Consider the following 22,049-nt stretch of genomic DNA (forward strand, 5'->3'; position numbering starts at 1 on the left):
GAATGCAGCGCCTTTTTTGTTTTACACATACAAACAGTATAAAATGTTTATTATGTAAGAGCTGTGTTTTGCTTACAATATATTATATTGCTTCCATCCAATGAAAAAGACTTCATACATTATATTCCTTATTTCGTTGTGTTTACAATATATTATATTGTTTAAATGCCACTAACACAGTATAATTTTTTTTACTTCATCCCCCCCCCAAAACTAAACTGACTAGAATAATAGTAAGGGCAAAATAATATCGTATGCACCTCAAGATAAGGGAAGGCAATTGAAATATTAATTAGACAAACGTCCAGATATTTGACAATCAAATTTCAAATGCTGTAGCTTCATCGCTATTAACTGCTTTATCCAAACCCTTGTGATTTATGCGTCTTTGTCCACATTAGCCTCTCTCACATTTCCCCGTCTTAATACCACAAATGGGTTGTAGTTTTGCAAATATCTGACAACTATACACTGAAAAGACACATTCTCAACCTGACCAACTGACTACGTAAGATCTGTTCCAAAGGACCAAAAGAGGAGAATGTCTACCACCATTGCTGGCCATACTTCGAAAACCTAGAAGGAAGAGTAAATATCAGCCCAGAGGTTTAGAACGAAGCTAATAGAATTCAGGCCAGTATTCTAAAGTGTAATGAACATCATTTGAACATTCAACACATGAAAGGTTAACAAAGGCTATGAACTCGGGGTGACTTGAACCGTTTCGGCTGGTGGAGTTCACCAGATGTAATTGGATTCAGGTGGATCCCGCCGCTCCTCCTGCCTGGCGCCTGCTGGCCTCGGGGCATGCATGAGGCTGGCTCCATACCCTGCAAAATTATTCACAGCTTAGGAGAAAAGAAACTCCCAAAAACAGGCTCTTCGGATTTTTCATTAATCACTCAAGTGAAACCAGTTTTCCTTTTTAACCCTGAGTGAGACCATAGTGACCACACAGAGCTACCTGAATAGCAGCAAGTGACAGGTTCCAGTCCCTGGTCACTAAAAACCTATTTACCAACTCCGTCAGGTCAGCTTTCTATTGGACCCGCCACTCACTATGTATTTTGGCTGTTTAGAAAGTCTCTCTCTCTCTCTCTCTGTGTGTGTGTGTGTCAGTCTGTTCTGTTTCTGTTAGTGTCTGTCTGTCTGTCTGTCCCCCTCTCTCTGGACAGTCTCCCGTAGATCAGGTTGACCTTGAACTCTTGATCATCATTCCTCCACCTCCTGAGAGCTGGGGATGACAGGTGTACACCACCAGGCCAGGATTTTTTGATGCTGGGACTCAAACCCAGTACTTTGTGCATGCTGAGGATGCATTTTATCATGTGGGCTTTGCCTAGCCTGGCCATAAGATGACTGGGCAGAAGGCTGGTCCTATACCTAGGTCTCCAATACTCCTGCTGAGAGTTTGGCCGTGGATTCTTTTCGATCCATGACCCAACCAGCCTCATACATGTTAAAGCAGTGAGACATAACAGCTTCTGTTCTTCGTACAGACCCCAGGAAGAAATTTATCGCACTCATACAACACAGGTGTTGTATTGGAATTAGGACCTCACTCTGCACAGCAGGGAAGAGCTATAGTTTCCACTGACTTCTATCAGTAGGATTTGTTGAGTTTTGCTCCAAGTGCTCATAATAGCCATCTCCAACCATGTTTATGAAACTCGGGCCTCCTTTCTTTCCATTCATGAACTTCTGGAGGTGCTGGGGGCGTGGCTCATTTTTGCTTTCCTAAAATGGATCCAAGACAGCAATTACATCTTAAAAGTCTCTCTCTGTCTCCCGGTGCATCGGAGTCAACCGGATTCAACATTTCATATGTTCCTTGTGGTTTTTAAACGCAAGCATGCTGTTAAACAACTGTTGAGAACAGAGCCCTGTTGCTGGATGTGTTTCTTTGAATTGTCAGCATGTAGGCTACTAGCTGGAGGGACGGTCAAAGCATGCTCTAACAATGCACTGGAGTAAATCTCTCCCATGCGGCTTGGCTTGCCACCCATGTAGCCCAACCTCCCTGCTGGGGTGGGAGAGCCTAAAGCAGAGAGTTGGTCTGGGTGCCTAGGACCTCCCAACGTGCCACCCCACCGGAGCTCTGTGACTGGCGCTTCCCTGTCACCTCCCTCTAGTCAAAATAAACCCCATTCTTTCAGCTCGATTCTCTTGTTTGGTGTACAAAAGAGCACGGTGGCCGCCCCAGGACAGGTTAGCAACAGAAGCAACTTCTCTCATGCAATGCCTTGCTCTGAAAGAGATACTCATGGCAGATGAACCCGTGTGATCGCCACTGGAGTGCAAGGTGGTCGTCTCCTCATGATGACTCTGTGACAGGAAGGCTCCTAACATGCTTTCAGTTTTGTACGGGTGACAGAACCTTTGTGCCCAGCTCACTGGGCATTGTCCCTGGGTTGTGTGCACTGCCCTGTGAAAACTGAGCTAGAAAAATAATTGATGTGTAAGTGATGACTTCAAATTCGTATCTTCTTATTTTGGAGGTGTGACAGGATTGACATAATTGGTTACTGACATGTGAAATGGCACGCACTTCCTTTTCCTTGAAGCATTGTGGCAGTGGACTAGTGTGCAGGCTCATGGTGGGGGTTGGGTCCCCAGCACTGAAAGGGAAGGAAGGAGAGAGGGAGGGAGGGAAGGGAGGAAGGAAGGGAGGGAGGAAGGAAGGGAGGGAGGGAGGAAGGAAAAGGGTATAAGGCTGACTCTAATTAGTTTCTTCCCTCGAAACCCTGAATTACTGAGCTAGCCTGTATTACTAGTCTGACCTAAGAATATAGGTGATGATGTTTACAGATCTGCTGTCGTTTTACACACACTCTGTTCTAAAAAGTGGTTGGCTCTGAAGCTGAGAGGAGAGATGAGCAGAGGCAGGGGGCAGAGAAGTTCCCTGGTGACCCGGCTAGCAGGGCGGAGTTGCAGGTCACGGGAAGGTGGGAAGATGACCCTCCCTGGCTGCCATCCCCGGATGTGGGTGCCCACCGCTCACTTTTGTTGCAGTGTCTTCCGTGCCAGCCCTCTCGACACTGGCATTTGTTGGGTTCGTGGCAGGTCCCATGTGCTCCGCAGCCAGGCTCGCAGACCGCTGGAATCAGAGCAGAGTAACGCCATGCTTCCTCGACTTTCCTGTTCCTTTCTCTTCTTAAACACAGCCACACAGCTACTTTTCCTTTTCCTTTCGTTCGTTAGAATATGTTCATTCTGGCTTTGCTTCCCCCCCCCCTTTGTTTTTGTCTAAGTCACTTTCCAGCCAAAAGTCAGCTTCAAGGTTGGAAAAACAAAATCCTTATGAGTGATCTTTCTGCTAAGCATCATGTTTCTCATACACAAAGACCCTCGGTGAGATTTTTAAACTACCGGATGGTGGGGGATTATTCCTTTCAAGAAATCTCTAATAGATTAAACAAACAAAATTTAAAAATGAAAGAATTCAGCTGTGTGCATAAATATTTTATATGCAGGTGTTCCCACAATGCCCTTGGTCTAAGTAAAGGAAGTATACATCGGGGGGGGGGGGGAAGGTCAGCTCTGGCTCAGGGACAACACACAGGAGACATGGACGTTGTATCCAGAGCAGACAGAAAATGCTCTAACCCTGCACCCATACTGTCACCGAATGTGGTACTTACGCTTAGAACAGAGGTCTCCTTGGTAACCTTTGGGACACTTACATTTGCTTTTACCAATGCATTTACCTCCATTTCGGCACGGTTGTGGGCATTTGCCTGCAATAGAGAGGAAACTTGTTAAGTAAGGAAGGAACACAGGTCTTTATTCAACAGTAATCGCTTCTCTCAAAGCAGTCACAAGGCTTTGAGTGGAGAAACACTTTGAAATGGCAATCATTTCCATTTATTGTAGGTCTCCTCTGGCCTTTATATTGTTTTTGTTTTGGAGACAAACTAATATGTTGACATGATTATATATTACATTACATATTACATGAATTACAATATATATTATGTTATTATAATGCCCCCTTTCTACAGTGAATATATTGCCAAATGCACAGAAATAGAAAATTCAAACTATCCTGGCTCATACATGCTTGTAGATTCATATACATTGCTCTAGACCTTCATACATGACTTTCTATGTGAACAACTTCTGGTTTTTGCAGATCACTGTTTTGTTTTGTTTTGTTTTGTTTTTTTCTGGAAGTGAGTTCATCTATACCCACACCTGATGATAGCCTTAGCCTGGCTTCGTCTTTCAGAAAGCAAGTTTGCATTTAGGTAGTTTAACCGGAAGTGAGCCTTGGGGACAGGATGGGGGCACGGATAGAGGAGGAGGGAAAAGACAGGAGAAAAGTGTGCTTGTGGGCACCTGGACTCTGTCCCGCTGGCCCGCCCAAGGATTAGATCAGAAGCACACGAGAGCTGACTGAAAAGAATAGAAGGGGACATTTGTGTATTGGCATCTGGTGCCCACTGGCTTATTGTCCTTTGGAGAGGTCGCCTTCTCACTTCCGTGGTGGAATGGCAGTATGAAATGTCTAAGGACTCAGATGCGCCTGGGTGGGGAGGACGTGGATGGAGCAGATGAGGGTGAGGTTGCTAGAGCAAATGGGCGGAATGAGCGTGGGTCTCTGGTGCCATGGCTATCCATATCTGTGGAGTGTCTGAGAACCCAAGGCCACGCCAATCTCCCTGTTTTCGAAGAGCGTTGAATCCTAGAATTTTAGAACGGGAACAGGAACAGAGGTATAGGAACTATGCAATAATGTTCTCCTTCATTATGCTACAAATGTTTCTTTTCCTCTACAACCTAGAATTTTCTGTCTGTGGGATGACTTCTTAGAAGTAACTGAAAAGGGGCTGTTAACCCAGAGCTGAAGTTACATCCTGCCAAGTGCATGATGATGTCCCAGAGACTTCCAGAGGCCACTGGATTTCAGTGTGACCCAGTCTGGGTTTGTGTTCTTGTGTTGTTTGTTCACTAATGAAGTTGTTGCCATTAACAACCTCAACTTTCGCTTTACTAAATCTTTTTTTTTTTAAAAGTGGGCCAAAGAAAGCTTGAGATGAAGCAAACTATAATGTTCTTTATTAATAAACACTTTTTAACAAAAGAATTGAATTTCATGTGAAAATTGCTCTGCTACAAACACTTTAGTTTTTATTTACGACCCAAAAGAACTTCATTTGTTTATAAATTGGGCAAGGCCACACTTAGTCATGAAGACGATATGCACACAACAATGTTGGGAAGTTAAGGGCTCTGCAGTAGACTAGAATTTAGCTTTTATTTTTTTTAAAGCCCCCCCCCCCTTTCTTGAGACAGAGTCTCATGTGGCCTGGCTGGCCTCCAATCCAATTCACTCTGTAGCTGAGGGTCCCCTGAGCTTCCCTCTGATCCTCTTACTACCATCTTCCCGGTTCTGGTCATAGTGTGCCCCATTATAGACAGTTTTATTCAGTCCTGGGGATCAAACACAGGGCTTGTGCACGTCAGACAAGTGCTCCTGTCCCAACTAAGCTACAAGAGGAAAGAGCTGGGGTGACCAAGGGCCAGCACCCACCATGTACTGATCAAGGGCCAGCACCCACCATGTACTGATCAAGGGCCAGCACCCACCATGTACTGATCAAGGGCCAACACCCACCATGTGTGGGCCTTGGAATTTTGAATGGTTTTTTATTATTTCCTCCAACAGTTTAACTTATTTTCTACAGAGAACTTTTATAAGAAGCTCCCATTAGGTCATTTTTAAACTTATTTATCATAGGACATAAGTAATTTGTGTGACCTTTCTAACCGAAGTTCTACTAAAGATTCTTAGAAAACCTATAAGCCTTACATAGCAACATGCATGCATAGCTGGCATCCCAGACAGCTCTGAGGGCAGGGACAGACCTAATGACAGCATCTCTCAAAAGTCTCAGTGGGGACTGAGAAGGTGTCATTCCTGGCAGAAGTCAGGAGAAGTGGGGGTTAGAGGCTGACAGACAGGAGAAGACGCCCCGTAAGAAGGGATGATGAGTACCGGTTAGACCGTGGGGGAGTCAGGGTTGCAGGTGGACTGAAAACCAGAAACAATCCAACAGTTCCTCACACACACGCACGCACGCACGCGCGCGCGCGCACGCACAGACACAGACACGAACACGCTATGGCATATATTACACACACACATATGCTATGACACACACACAGAAACTAACATGCTATGGCATATATTACACACACACACACACACACACACACCTGTCTGCGTGGAGACTCACTCAGCTGTCCCTGGACCGGTAAGTGAATAAACAAACGAGTCTGTCCACACTACTGGGTGTTACTCAGCAACAGAAAGGACTGATGAGCTGTGTAATCTGCACCATGTGCAGTCCCTGAAAACAGGGACCTTTGATGGAGGAACCCGGGCACAAAATGCTCTCTCTTGTATAACTCCACTTATGTGAGGTGTTGAGAACAGGCAAAGCTAGACAGATAGAAAGAATATTGATGGTTGTCAGGCCCTGGGATTATGAGGGGATTTGGGAGACATTTCTGATAAACATAGGTATAAACATTTTGTTGTTGTTGTTTTTGTTTGTTTGTTTTTGAGACAGGGTTTCTCTGTGTGGCTTTGGAGCCTGTCCTAGAACTTGCTCTGTAGACCAGGCTGGCCTCGAACTCACAGAGATCTGCCTGCCTCTGCCTCCCAGGTGCTGGGATTAAAGGCATGGGCCACCCATAGCCAACTATAGGTATAAACTTTATTTAAGGTGGACTTAAGTTGTTCTGAAATCAGATTGTTGTAACAGCATAGCCTGTGATATACAGGATGATACACTTTAAAGGGTTAAATCTTATGGTATGTGAGTTATATATTCACTAAAAGATAAGAATAAATAGTTCAACTGCCTTTTGTCTGTACACTCAGAGAAACTTCAACTCCAGACCTATTCTGCTTTTTTTCTTCTACTGGTAGTGTTCCCTTTCATTGAAACTGGAAATTTTCTAAAGGAATTTGAATGAATTCATGGTTTCCAAAACACTACATTTTTGGTCCAGTTAGAATTAAAAAAGAAAAACAGACAGAGGAGAGAGGAAAGGTAGAGGGAGGAAAGTAGAGAGAGAGAGAGAGAGAGAGAGAGAGAGAGAGAGAGAGAGCCTCTGCCAGAGGAAAGTTCATAAACACAGAGGCATGAAAAGGCACCATTATGTGAAATGAACCCATGAACAAAGACTCGTAAACAAAGCAATGTCTGGGGCTTAGCATCAGGAGAAAATTGAGGGGAGTTAGCTCAAGATGTCTTTATCAGGAAAGAGTAATTAATAAGAACAGAAACCACATCCTGACAATTAATTACATGTTCAATGGAAACTTCAGAGTGATTTCATTTGAACTCTATTAAAAAAAAAAAAAAGGTGACTTCATCCACTACTCATTAAAGTACAAAACCCACAAATAAATTAGAGGTTGGAAGTTAAAATAGGAACATAGCATTATTCAATTTGGAATCTACCTCAACTTTGGAAACAGCGTCGGTGCCAAACACAGCAGTGCTTTAGAGCCGGCTCGGCTGGGAAGGGCTGCCCTGGACAAACACCCAAAAGTCGGAAGTGGACCCTCAGCAGGCACACTGGATGGCTTGTGGCCTGCCTGGACATGCGCCACCATGCTAGGCTTCTGGGTCACAGTGCGGCTTAGACCGAATTGACTCATTTCTTGAGTTTCCAAGAGAAATCTGGGTGCGTGAGAGCTGGCAGGTGTCAGAGCTGGGACCATGCTTCGGCTTTTTGTATAGCAGCGTGGCAGACAACGTGGTGTGGGCATAATGGGTATCAGTTTTAAGTCTCAGCCCAGCCCTGCGTTTATTCATTTTTTTAATCTGAGAACTCAGGCAACCCTGCTATGGAAGACACAGGCATTCCCAGCACCCAGCAAAATTACTTTTGCCTCCCAACAGCAATTAAGGTTTCTTCTTCGCCCATTGGTTTTGCCTCCTTTTGTGCGCTGTATCCCGGGAGCCACTTATGGTCCTGTTCTCATTGCTGTGGACGGTGTAACTCCTCCTTAGGTCAGTCTACCCTAGGGTTTTAGTAATGACCGGCAGAGGAAAGCCCTCCGAGCTTTTGGGTTTGTCTTGAGCCTCTGGGACACACAACTCCTTTCTTAGCCTTAGACAAAGGGAGTGGCTAGCGAAAAGAAACCACTGGCCGGAGATCTCACACACGGTCTCCATTCTATCCAGGCTTCCGATCCACCGAAGGAAGCATGAGACAGCCCTTCAGGTCCCCCCCCCTCCTCCTACCAAGCCAAATGAATGCCCAGGTCTGTACTCACTCATCTCACACCGCTCTCCCTGGAGTCCTGGAGGGCAAACACATTTTCCTGGGTAAAAGCAGGTACCTCCATTAAAGCAGGTGGCTGAGCAGTTTGCTGTTAGGATGAATGACAGGGTGCTTCATTAGACAGGCAGTTAAGGCTAGCAAGAATTTCACTTAAAGAGAGTGATGTTTCTCCAGTGTGTGTCTGGTATGTTCTCATCTACATAATAAGCAAACCACTTTCACAGTTAAAAAAAAATTAAAGTTACAACCAAACACCCCATTATTTGCAATAACAGGTTCAAATTATAATTACTGCCAAGTTACAAAGAGTCTATTTCAGAGAGACTAGGGTATCACACATTTTATTCAAAATTGTGTGTGTGTTTTAAGTCTTTCCAAATAAAGTTTATGTGCTAAAAAGAAGAACCTGCAAATCGGGTTGGAAGATAAAGGGAGAGAAGTTATTTGGGTTCGACAAAGGAAAAGTGATGTCAAAATGTCAAGGTCCAACAAGGAGCTCTCAGAGGATCCGAGCTCCGTTTTAACCAACAGGAGTTAAAAAGAGACTGCCACAGTGCTTGGAGAAAGGCTCCGGTAATTGCATTCAGAGAGACAGGCTGTGGACCCTGTAAGATCCCAAGGATGAGGATGAGCCATGACTGAGCCTGAGAGATGAAGCTGGATGATTCCACACAGCGAATTACAGCTTGGGTGGGGGAGGGGGACAAGCAAGCTCTAACTCCTCCCAAGCCCCTCCCTCTCGCTGTCAGTTATGGAAACAGAAGGTGAATTTTGTTTTGCTGTGAACCAAGGATACTAACTAACTTTCATTGTGGCTGAGGGTAGACTGGCCAGCGCTTAACTAGTTATTCCCTGATGTCTGTGGCAGATGTCCCTGGAGCCAATGGACATGATTCTTTAATGTTTGTTCCAAAATATAGTGCTCGAGTCTAGTTCCATGCCAGTAATTAAAACCATTTTTCATCTCCATATTTCTAAGTGGGTAATAAAACAATCTTTTGTTGAGCCAGTAAACATTGATATGTTTTATGTTCCAAGGTCTCCAGCGAGACCAAATGAAGTTCCAACAGATTTTTCCAAATGGGTTTTAAAAAAAAAAATTACTAGAGTATAGCATGTAGGAAAATCTTTCATCTGAAAGACAAAATATTACGGAATATCAAATGTACTGGGATACAAATGTATGTTTTTCCTTCATAACTCTGAAGTACTGTGACACTGTAGCATTTATATATATGTAGTATATTGTGACATACATGCACATACACTTATAATGTACATACATATGTATCACAGTAGTCAGTCTATGGTGCATGTCTGTAGTCTCAGCCACTTAGGAGACAAGAGGAACTCTTGAGTCCAAGAATTCTATGGCTGTGGCTATCAGCATCAGTACAGTGACCTCTTGGGAGCAGGGAACACCAGGTTGCATAAGGAGGGGTGAGCCAGCCCAGGTTGGATAATTGGATAAAAGACCTCAGCGAATCTTCCATCATATAAGTCCTGGCAATAATGGCCACCGCTGAACAGACAGGAGTCACTAATCATTTCATTAACCCTGGGTGTGTGTCAGTTCAAGTGTCTGAGGGTCTGCTTTGTTTCCAGGAGCTCTGTCGTAGCCTGAGTTATATCGCACTCCAAGAAATGCCTGCTTTCAAAATGGTAGAGATGCCAAATGCTAAACTTGGACAAATGAAGGAATCTCACTGACTCGCTGGGAAAAAATTACTGTTGCCGCTAGGTCTTAGTCTTTAGGAATATGTATTTAAATGTTTTCAGTCTAATGCTATGGCTTAGCAATAAAAAGATACACATGCTCAGCTAGGATCCCATCCCGGGGACGGAAGATAGGAGGCAGAGAGGAAGAACTTGTGACCCAAGTTATCTGCCTGGGAGCAGCCGTGACCTGATTGGATAGAGTGACGGGCGAGGTGCACAGTGGAGGGAATGAAATCTGTGATCCAAGCTGTATAAAAGCCAGCATGCTTCTCTGGGAAATATAGGATGCTTTTCTCCTCTCGGGACAGTTGTCAAGAATCTGACCAGACACTCCATTGAAAGTGCTTTGTATGGCCTAAGACAATGACATTCAAATCACTTGGCCTTACTCTTCTTTTCCTTTTAAAAAAAAACTGCGTCCACATGTGAAGAAGCAAACCAAACCAACCAAACAGAAAACCAAGCTTCGGTATTACTCCATGCTGGGAAACTGACCACAGGAGACACTGCTTAAAAAACGGTATTTGTTATTCTGTTTAAAGCATATTTTATTAACTAAAAAAAAACAAAAAACAAAAAAACAAAAAAAACTGTCTGTGGCAAATAGCATTGTGGGTATTAGGATGCCATCATTAAATCCAAATACTTTACAGAGTATTTATTTATTTATTTTTGATTTTTCGAGACGGGGTTTCTCTGTGTACTGTCGTAGGCCAGGCTGGCCTTGAACTCAATGAGATCCACCTGCCTCTGCCTCCTGAGTGCTGGGACTGAGGGTGTGTGCCACCACTGCCTGGCTTACAGAGTATTTAAAAAGGTCTTCCCACTGAGAAGTTGTGGGCTGGCTAAGTAGGCAGATAGTATTTCAGGGGCCAAGTTTGCATCCACTTCCTGTAAGTGAAATCTGACACACTGCTGCCATGTTTACAGACATGCACTCGACCTCTTGTAAACAGAGTATTGAATGAGGCCCCACACAAGGCCATAGGCACTGAGGCGTTAAGTCTGGTTCCCTGCTATTTCAAGATGAACTATCTAGGAAAGAAACGCTCTGTATGTCAGTAACCTCCACAGCAAATATCATCTGTGCTGGAATTCTTGCTTCTCGGCTGACGAGAGCCGTCCCTTGTCCCTGTATGGAGTGTCCCTGTCTTTCTGCCCTGTCTGGCTACCACAGATGGACATTGCTTACATCATTGACCTGGAGACTCCTGTGCTGGAGAATTCTGGGAGTGAAAATAAACAACTTGTGGGTTAAGCAACACCAAAATTGGGATTGCTGTTATCATAGTAGTCATCTTTATTCCGCATAATATATCGTGTTTACAGGGTGATGCCATCGAGAGCGTGCGTTTGGGAGGCTGGGGAGAGAGAGGTCAGTGGTTAAGAACACTGGCTGTTTCCCCCAGAGGACAGGGTTTGAGTCCCAAATGGAAGCTGTGACCACTTGTAACCCCAGCTTTAGGGGCTCCATTACCCTCTCTCTCCTGACCTCCACATGCACACACACACACACACACACACACACACACACAAATCTTTAAAAAAATAAAGAGAAGGAAGAACAAACGACTGTTACCTTTATCACAGTGGACGCCGTGGAACCCAGGTGGGCAGATACAGAAACCAGGAGTAACGCACAGCCCGCCGTTCATGCACCGGGGTATGCAGAGGGCTTACAGGGAGAGAGGACTCTGATTAAGGCCAAACAGGGGTCTAGAGCAGGTTCATTTTACAACGTCAATGTCTCCTCAACTTAAGCTTTGTGATAGAGTCTAAAATGTTTACGCTTTAGGTATACAATTTGCAATTTAAAAAAAATAGTTTGTGGTATTGATTTGGTTATGTTTCAACTTCTCGGCCAATGTATTAAGCAAGAATTTTGAATTCTTTCTACTTTGAATGCCTGATTAAATATGTCTCAAAATCAGGCCAGGAATTGGAGGCAGAGGCAGATGGATCTCTGTGAATTCCAGGCCACCCTAGTCTATATAATCGAGGTCCAAGACAGTTAGGGCTACAACATAATAAAATAAAATCTTTCCCAGAATCAACTTGACTATGATGTGCTTAAACAAACAAACAAACAAACAAATTCAAATATATTTTCTTTTCCCATTTCCTTGACTTTCAAACTCTAAGATAAGTGAAAATAAGAAAATATTCTTATCTCTTAAAAGTAGAAAGAATATTTTTGTTTATTCTGGTCAGGTAAGTTCTTGGTATTTAAAGACCTTGGGTTTAATATTCATATTTCTCATTCATCTCCTTTCATATAATGGTCTCAAAAATAGTACCTCTGAAATAAATGTACTCACTACCCAAATTATTTTCAACCCGTCTTTCAGCTTATGCTAAGGTATAACTTATACTCAGGTATGGATTTGATTGTGTGAATAGAGCTATGTTTAACTGAAAGAGTTTCAATTAGTTGTGATGCTTAGAGTATCACAAAGTTCACTGCAAATTATAGGCCAGTGGGAGGCTTGATGGCAGAGAACAGAGGCCCTAGATCAAGGTTCTCTGGCCAGAGTTCAAATTAAACAGAAACTGAACCATAGAAGCACGACTAGCCAACAGGTCTTCTGCGGCTAAAGTTTCACTCATCCTTAAACTATTACCAAAGAGTAATTTCAAGAGATGCATTAAAACAGCGAAGACCCACGTGGTGGGCTGTCTGCGGCTTCCATGGGCCAGGGGAGCAAGCCAGGTGGACCCTTGCTTACCTTTCTCACAGTGGGGCCCGTAGAACCCATCGGGACACTCACAGACTCGCCTTTCGTTGCAAAAGCCGCCGTTTCGACACCCTCCGGGACATTCGGCTGCACCGAAGGGAAACAAGGCATGGAGCATGCCCCTCATTGAGGCCAGGCAGCGTGAGACACTGGTGGTCATTTACATTCCAGTGTCCTCTGGGTACAGTCTTTAACCTTCCCTCCGCACCCCTCGGTTTCCACTCAGTGCTTTCTGCAATCTTATTTACAACAGTAGGGGATGCACGTGAAGGGAATAAAACAACTTTTACTTCTTCCCACCTCCGAAAGTGCGGTAACTCTGTAAAGCCACACCAGAGGATTCACACCAGGGCATTGCCTTCGGTGTTCGTGGCTGGAGAACAGAGGGGCTCTTTTTGTATGTGTTCAGAGCACTGGCTGGCTCCAGGGCTTAAACGCGACCCTTGGGGTTATTAGTGCGCATGCGCACCCGGGGCATAGCCAAGAGGCGCCTGCCAGGCAGGATCATTGTGTGACCATGACTTCCTGTCCTCTGTGCCTGCGCACTGTGCCAGGCAGTTGGCAGGGACATGGGTAGTGGCATCCGCCAGGGAGAAATGTTGGTGATGACTGACACTTGCAATGAGGAACTGGAACGAGAAAGGGGACATCTGTGGCCAGGGGTGAGATACCCTGGGACTCCTAAATGTTACGTTAGGAAAGGGTAAGGGGCCAGAGCTGGGACAGCACGCGGGAGTCCCTGAGATTCCTACCTGTGTCAAAATCTAGAAAAATCTAAGTGCACGCTAGTGGGCGCTGTGTTCACGAGCCCTTCCCTGCGAAGTATATAGAGCCAGACAAGGGAACCAAACAACCCCTGGACTCGCCACCTCCTAAGCTTCTCTTGAGTGGCCGTCGGTGCTCACCTTGTTGACATGTCTTAAAGAAGATAGCATTCTGAGGGGTCTGGAGGATGGTGTTGCCTTCAGAATTCATGACAACCACGTTCACCTCAAATGCTGCCACCCCGTCCTGTTTGCCGAGACACGGGAAACCAACCTGAACGACTAGAAAGGAAAAGAGTGTGTGAGATCAATTTAGCCAAATGGTCCTGGCTTTACAGAAACCACACTATGAGCCACACTAGGTGCTAAAAGAATGAATGACTCCTGGTAATTTGTGTTCCAATAATGCAGAACTGGGCATATTTTGTGGATAAAACTTTTGGGGGGACAGGTTCTTAGCTTGTATATCTTTGGTTTAATAATCTTGGCTTGTATATATATTTTTAAGATTTTATTTTAATTTCTGTGCATGTGTGTGTGTTGGGTGTGTTGTATGATGTTGTGTGTACGTAGTGTGCGTATGCGTGCGTGTGTGCGCGTGTGTGTGTGTGCATGTGTGTGGGTGTGCGTGGATGCGCGGGCGCGTATGTGTGTATGGGCACATGTGTGCAAGTGTGTGGAGGCCAGAAGAGCATGTCAGATCCTCAAGAGCTGGAGTTACAGGCAGTTGTGAGCCACCTAACATAGAAAGGAAACTTGGGTCCTCTTTAAGAGCAGTAGCTGACCTTAACCACTGAGCTATCTTTCTAACACTGGTTTTCATACCTTAGAAAGGTGGCTCTTTTTAATTATTTAATTTTTAATCTGCAAATTAAAGATGCAAAAAGGAAGCATAACTATATTAATTAGGACAAGACATTTGTAGGTTGTGTTACCAGCCCCAAAGAGCCAGGAGGATGCACTTCTTGTGCGTCTGATGGGTACTTGGCACGCCCAGGTGTTGACAGCAAAGCTATAAGGTAAGACAGGACAAATTGTTTCTGCACAAAGAGGATGAGGTGCCACCAAGTCACTAGGTGGAATGGGCTAATCAGACATTGGCTATTGGGTGAGAGAATGATTTTGCAATGTTCCAGAATATACTGGATCATCATGTCACCCACTGAGAAAGAGGCAGGGTTTCTCTGTATCGCTTTGGAGCCTGTCCTGGAATTAGCTCTTGTAGACCAGGTTGGTCTCGTACTCATAGAAATCCGCCTGCCTCTCCCTCCCAAGTGCTGGGATTAAAGACATGCACCACCACCACCTGGCTATAAAACATTATTGATAGACTAGCGTGCTCGGCACTAAGTGGGATGTCCCTTCACTCCTGGGAAGAGCGGGCAGAAAGATGTAAGAGGTGGATGACTCCAGGGGAACTATTTTCTGGGCACAACAGGGCAGCCGCCCATACACACTTGCAGCCTGTGGCGGTGTGCACAAAGACCTGTGCAAGCTCATGCCAGACAAAATCCCAGCGTCGAGGCGTCGAGGTGGGAGGTAGGCACAAAGTTGCACCCCCAGCTGAGGACTTATTGGCAACTGATAACTTTTGGCAGAGGAAGATTCGGTTTTCTTTAAAGGTGTGACCCCCCTGAGAGGTAAACCCTGCTCCCTGACAGGCCCTACACCCAAGAGTGTTGGAGCCAAACAAATCAGACTCGATGGGCCTTTGTAAAAGACAGGGAGAACAGGAAGCTGGCTGGGTAGGTCAGAGTGGACTTGGGAGGAGCTAGGGGAGAGGGAGAAATATGACCAAAACATGTTGTGTGAAATTCTCAAAGGACTAATACAAATTTTTTTAATTTAAAAAGTTACTTTTCATTTTACATACCAACCCCAGTTCCCCCTCCCTCGACTTCCTACCCTCACCTACCCCCTCCCCACCCCACATCCACCCTCAGAGGGGTAAGGCCCTCCTTGGGGAGTCAATAATGTCTGGCATACCAAGTTGAGGCAGGACCAAACCCCTCTCCCCCCCCCCCATCAAGGCTGAGCAAGGCATCCCACCATAGGGAATGGGCTCCAAAAAGCCAGTTCATGCCCCTGGTGCCGGGCCACTCCCCTCCCAAAGGTGAAGCCACACAACTGTCACCCACAGAGGGCCTAGTTTGGTCCAGTGCTAGGCACGGTGGCCTGTGCTTGCAATCCTAGCAGGGAGGAGGTATGGACAGGTGATCCCTGCAGTTAATTGGCTGGCCAACTGGGTGAACTCCAGGGCCTGTCTCAAATGAGGAGGGTAGTGTTTCCCCGGGATAACAGCTGAGGTGGTTTTCTGGCCTTCACACTCACACACATACATGTGCCACCCATGGGAACATGCATGCACACATACACGAGTGTATAAAAAATATTCAACCTAAATACCCAGGGCTTCTAACTGCTGTGGCATCCCGTCTCTCAGCAAATACTGACCATTTATTCTGGCTTGGAGCCATCGACAAGATGGTGCCCCTCTGAACGTGAACGCCTGTTTAAAACCTTCTCCACCCAGGGTTCCTAAGACACACTATGGGTTTCATATAGTGATAACCTTCAGAGAGGCAAAACCCTGGCTTTAAGAAAAAATATATATATATATATATATTTACACACACACACATACACACACACACACACACACGTACATGTATGCATATAACTCGGTAATTTAACCGAACCAGTCCTCAGTTTGTGTTTCCTGTTTTTGTTCTCTTCAAATGCCAGAAGGCAGGCAGGCACTTCTTAAGTTAAAGATCAGGGGATGTCCCGGCACTAAGGCGCCTGTGGCACTAAGGACAGCTCAGCAGCTCGCGGTGTAAAACAGCGAGGCGTAATAACAAGTGCTACCTGGATGCTTAGGAGCAAAGACACAGTGACTTGGTTACTTTTTAATAATTCAAGGTGCCTTCACTACTACTGTGGTGACCAAGCTAATGAGGCTAATGAGCCGCTGCCCCACAATGATCTGAAAGCCCATAAACTTCGCGCACCTGCGGTCTTGCAAACCTTACATCTGCTTCTGAAAGAAAGGAGAAAAAAGAAAATACATGTGCTCACCCAGGCGAAAGGGCTTAAGCGGGAGGCGTGTGCACAAATATACACGTGGGGACGTCACTTTGTCCCTGAAGAAAAAAAAAATCTCACCTTGACCCGAATGACATCTGCTTTTCCCCTCTGCACTTCGTTTTTATGTATGCGCATGCGTGCACGTGTGTGTGCCTGTGTGTATGCAGAGGTCAGGGGTCCATATCAATCAGATGTTTTCCTTGGTGAGAGAAGAAATCTCTCAGTGGACATGGAGCGTGACAATTTGCTAGACCGGCTGGTCAGCAAGCCCAGAGGAGCCTGTCCCTCCAGGGATGGGATTACAACTGGGCACTGCCAAGCTCAGGTTTTGCCAGGGGTCTGTGTGGCAAGCACTTTCCCAATGGGGAAATCTCCCCAGCTTCTAGGTTTTCTTTCTCTAAGTTGCATAGTATTCGAAAGTGATGCTGAATTTAAGCAGTCCCTCTAAAGGCATTCTGTCCTATGTACCCAATAGTCGGCCTGTCAATAGCTTCAATAGTGGAATCTTAGCAAAAATCCTTTACTGGACACTACAAGTGCCAATGTAATTAACTGAGATGATGAATTTTATTAAGTGGCAGGAAGCTTCTGTATGAGTTTTAGTAATCAGAAGGCAAGGAAAAAATTAAAATTTACATTGGATGCCGATAAACATGCTATGTGTTCATTCTTGGCTCTTTAGGAAAAGAGAGGGGGAAATTATCAAGAAAAAAATGTACAGAAAATTATCTTTGGCTGAAAAGAAATATTGCATGCCATGGCAGGGAGCTATGTAGTGAGCATGTCCCAGGGACTTTCAGAGTCTAGGTGTGTCACTCATCTTCAAGAGGTAGAAAAGTGTGGCACATGGCATCAGAATCGAAATATCCGTGTCTTTGGAGTAGGATGCCCGTGTCCTCAAAATGTCAGATCTCAGGCCCGAGATTCTACAGAACGCAAACCCTCACCCCTTCACCCCTGCATTTGGGCAGCCAATGCCCTGAGAGAATGCAAACCCTCATCCCTTCACCCCTGCAGATGGGCGGCCAATGCCCTGGGAGACTACAAACCCTCACCCCTTCACCCCTGCAGATAGCCAATGCCCTGGGAGAATGCAAACCCTCACCCATTCACCCCTGCAGATAGCCAATGCCCTGGGAGAATGCAAACCCTCACCCCTTCACCCCTGCAGATGGGCAGCCAATGCCCTGGGAGAATGCAAACCCTCACCCCTTCACCCCTGCAGATGGGCAGCCAATGCCCTGGGAGACTACAAACCCTCACCCCTTCACCCCTGCAGATGGGCAGCCAATGCCCTGGGAGACTACAAACCCTCACCCCTTCACCCCTGCAGATGGGCAGCCAATGCCCTGGGAGACTACAAACCCTCATCCCTTCACCCCTGCAGATGGGCAGCCAATGCCCTGGGAGACTACAAACCCTCATCCCTTCACCCCTGCAGATAGCCAATGCCCTGGGAGAATGCAAACCCTCACCCCTTCACCCCTGCAGATGGGCAGCCAATTCCCTGGGAGAATGCAAACCCTCACCACTTCACCCCTGCAGATGGGCGGCCAATGCCCTGGGAGAATGCAAACCCTCACCCATTCACCCCTGCAGATGGGCGGTGAATGCCCTGGGAGACTACAAACCCTCATCCCTTCACCCCTGCAGATGGGCAGCCAATGCCCTGGGAGACTACAAACCCTCACTTCTTCACCCCTGCAGATGGGTAGCCAATGCCCTGGGAGAATGCAAACCCTCACTTCTTCACCCCTGCAGATGGGCAGCCAATGCCCTGGGAGAATGCAAACCCTCATCCCTTCACCCCTGCAGATAGCCAATGCCCTGGGAGAATGCAAACCCTCACCCCTTCACCCCTGCAGATGGGTAGCCAATGCCCTGAGAGAATGCAAACCCTCACCCATTCACCCCTGCAGATGGGCGGTGAATGCCCTGCGAGGCTGTTGGTCAGGACAGCACCAGGAAGATGACTGCAAAGAACTAAGACCCCACCCACCTCACCCCTCCTGTTTGCGCCCCCACTGGCTGTGAAGGCCAGGATCTAGAAAGACTATCTTCTAGTCTTGAAGTTGCAGATCACATCACAGACCCATTGGAAATGGTGGACGGTAGGAGCCCAGGCTCGGTGGAGGGGCCTCATTTCCTAATCACAATTCAGACCCCTGTTAGCCCCTGATGGGATTCTTATTTGATACCTGACGATTTTCTTCTTGTCCCTCTAGAAGAATGATATTAAAAGTAGGCATCGCTATCACTTTTTCCTAAATGCTACAAAGCCATGGCTGACTGCACATGGAAATGCAAAGGGCATGCCATATGGGCGGGACCTCTTCCATTAAGAGGGCCAATGACAGAGAACAACCTGGGCTAGGGCTGTTCGTTTATACTCCAGCCAAAATAAATGTTCCTAGGATTCTAGAAGTACGTGTAAGTGGACACTTGACAGCTTTCTGGAGTAGAACTTAATGAAACATAAAAAAAAAAAATGGGAAAAACTGCAAAGGAAAAATATGTCTGGCAATATAAATTTCACTCTCCCACCAATTAAACAAATAAATAAGTAAAAACAGTAGCTTAAAAAAAAGCATAGTAAAAGGTAAATAAATGTATGTGCCACAAGTTATGCAAGCTAATAAGAACACTATTATCTCATTATAAAAAAAACAAAACAAAACAAAACACTGATATTCCACCTAGTCTACTAAATTCAGGGATAATGTTCGTTCTATATCAGTAGGAAATTTTAAAAATTTAAAAATTATTGGAGAACGCTGCAAAAAGGCCACTTTTTACTTTTTAAATTGGCAAAGTAGCTGATGTAATTGGTTACCTATACTGATGAGATTACATTCCCACACTGGAGCCAGGGTACAAATAGGTGCAACTCATGGCAAGTACTATTGGCATTTGAGCAGTTTCATAGGTTTTGTTTTTATGTTAATAGTTCATATCATGATCTTTACCACAAAAATATCACTTCCAACATCTATTTATTATAAGCACTAAGAATTCAGTATACAACAATCTATTATAATAAAGAAGCACCAAGAATTCAGTATACAACAATCTATTATAATAAAGAAATAGGTACCAACTGTTTAGTATACGTATTAATCCAGTCAAGACTTTGTCTGTGCTGGCTGTTTGCTAAACCTTGCATTAGGGGTCATGGTAAATAAGATGCATGGGGCCCTTCCCTTACAGCAGTGAGCATCTATTCATTTCAAAGGATGTTTATCATGATATTTATAACATGAAAACTCTAAAAAGAAATCTCATTAATGAAAACCGAGGGAACAGAGAAACAAGCTATGGCAATCCATATAATAGAATGTTATGCTTCATGTCTTAACAAGGGTAAGAAAGAAAGACCTATAAATAGCATGCTTGTCATGAAGTGTCAAGTGTAAGAACATTAGATCCTTGAGGCAGGACGAGAAGGAAGTACAGGAGAACTTTCTGTTTCCTAAAACCCGGGAATCCTGGGCTCTGGCCTTGACTCTACTATCTATGACTAACATCAGACTTTGGACGTATTGTTCAAGCTGTGTGATCCTTCATTTTTTTTTTTAAGCTTATAAAATAGAGTTCTGGTCTTAGTGTGATTAAGTTCGATAATGCTTGAGTGGGTATCACACAAGCTGGGACCAAATCACATACATGGTTTTCTCAGCCCCGCAGGATGGTTACATCTGGAAGCTTGAACTGACATCACTCCATCCCCTAAAGGCTTTCTGACTCACTTTGGGGAACTTCTTCTTGGTTATCATCTGCCCCCAACCACTTTGAATCTTTGTTACATTTGTGTGTACTGTGCTAATCCACATTCCCTGACTGAATATGTCCACATCATCAAGCATGTATATTTTCCTTTTCCTTTATTTAAAAAAAAAAAATCTAGAATCCTTAATGAATTGGGTGTGGTCTTGGCTCTCTTGTTTGCCTGAAGGATAATGACCAAGCTGCCCTCAATTCAACAGCTCTCCTCAGGAATACATCCCATAATCCCTCTAATGGACGACACATGTCCCTTCTATACCCCCATCTCCATGAAGTCTTATGGACAAACTGCTCCAAAGCAACGTCCACCCACCTGATGCCTTGTGAGGCACTGTTCCCAGCAGAGGGACATTGACAGTTGGGTCTGCCATGATGCCTTTATCCAGGGAGCGAAGAGACAGGAATTCGTAGAAGTATTCTGCCTACAACAAAAGGCATTGCCAGTCAGCACCAGGGAAACCACATTGATCCAGGAACTTGGTGAACTGTCTACGTGATGGGAGAGTGATCATTTTTCCTCTGGGAACTCGGGAGTCCCCGACATCTAAAATTTCATATAGGCATAATTCACTCTCTCTGATTTATACCTATGGAATTTGGACCATTCTTGGAGGGAAGAAAGCCCCCAAAATGCTCAATGCATTTATTTGGAGCTTACTCAAAATGTCATTTAACTTCAACAATATGATTAGGTGCTTTATGTAGAAGGATTTGGAGGAAAAAAGAGGAAGAAAACATAACAAAAGGATTAGCAACCAGCCCATAGGAAGTTCATCACTGCTTCTTGGACCATTAGTTGTTTAGTTTTTGTTTTTGTTTTCAATCAGAGAGAATTGGTAGAGCTGTAATAAATAACGATTAATGAAATAGAAACCTAATGGCAAAGACGATGTGTAAAGGCCAAAAATTTAAGGATCTTGCTGCCGTTAAGTTAAAAGGTTTATATTTAAGGTCTCGATTTAATAGAGAGAAAAGCCTAAATTTTGAAAACAAAACAAAAACATTGCAACAACGACAAGTAGTAAAACTTTACAATGTAAAGTTTCCCCACTATGTCAGTAGTTAAGAAAAAGTCTTGTGACTCAAGTGGCCATCAGTATGGGAAATTGATGGATGGTCTAACCGTGGAGCTTTGATGCTTAGCACTTTTATTGAAAGCGTTTGTGGAGGCTGGATGGGTAGAGGTTAAGAGCGCTTGCTGCTCTTCCCAGGAATCAGAGTTCTATTCCAAGGACCCATATAGGATGGCTGACAACCCCTAGTAACTCCAGTTACACACACACACACACACACACACACACACACACACACACACACACACACACAGTTTATGCTAGCAACAGTCTGTTCTTGCTTTGGAATAATGGGCAACGAATAAATAGCACAATGCTAACAAGTGGAATAGGCAGGTTAAGTGGGTCCACCATTATCCGAAGAGATAGCCAGAGTTTTGGATAAGTTATTATAGAAATGAGTTACAGTACATATATGGGGATGGACTGAGACTTTTTTTTAAGTAATGGGTTTAACATTCAGTATAATTTTTTATTTTATAACATGGAAAATATGAAGAATGAATGCATAGAAGCCATTCAAACCAACTTCTGCTTGAAATCACTGTCAAATACATCAGTCACCAAGGACTTCATGGGCGGAT

The 22,049-nt window shown here is 44.8% G+C and overlaps 1 protein-coding gene across 1 annotated transcript in view; it reads right to left on the reverse strand.

Annotated features, from left to right (window-relative positions):
- Positions 1 to 715: 715 nt before the first annotated feature.
- Wif1 (WNT inhibitory factor 1) overlaps positions 716 to 22,049 on the reverse strand; it is a 55,448-nt gene continuing 34,114 nt past the window's right edge. Inside the window, exons 3-10 of the mRNA XM_051176344.1 lie at positions 20,706 to 20,814; positions 13,664 to 13,804; positions 12,750 to 12,845; positions 11,603 to 11,698; positions 8,297 to 8,392; positions 3,642 to 3,737; positions 3,002 to 3,097; positions 716 to 830 (exon numbers count right to left, since the gene is read on the reverse strand). Coding sequence (XP_051032301.1) covers positions 739 to 830; positions 3,002 to 3,097; positions 3,642 to 3,737; positions 8,297 to 8,392; positions 11,603 to 11,698; positions 12,750 to 12,845; positions 13,664 to 13,804; positions 20,706 to 20,814 — 822 coding nt within the window. The 3' untranslated portion in view covers positions 716 to 738. The remainder of the gene's footprint in view (positions 831 to 3,001; positions 3,098 to 3,641; positions 3,738 to 8,296; positions 8,393 to 11,602; positions 11,699 to 12,749; positions 12,846 to 13,663; positions 13,805 to 20,705; positions 20,815 to 22,049) is intronic.

The sequence above is a fragment of the Phodopus roborovskii genome, unplaced genomic scaffold, assembly GCF_943737965.1.
Source record: "Phodopus roborovskii unplaced genomic scaffold, PHOROB, whole genome shotgun sequence".
NCBI classification, from domain to species: domain Eukaryota; kingdom Metazoa; phylum Chordata; class Mammalia; order Rodentia; family Cricetidae; genus Phodopus; species Phodopus roborovskii.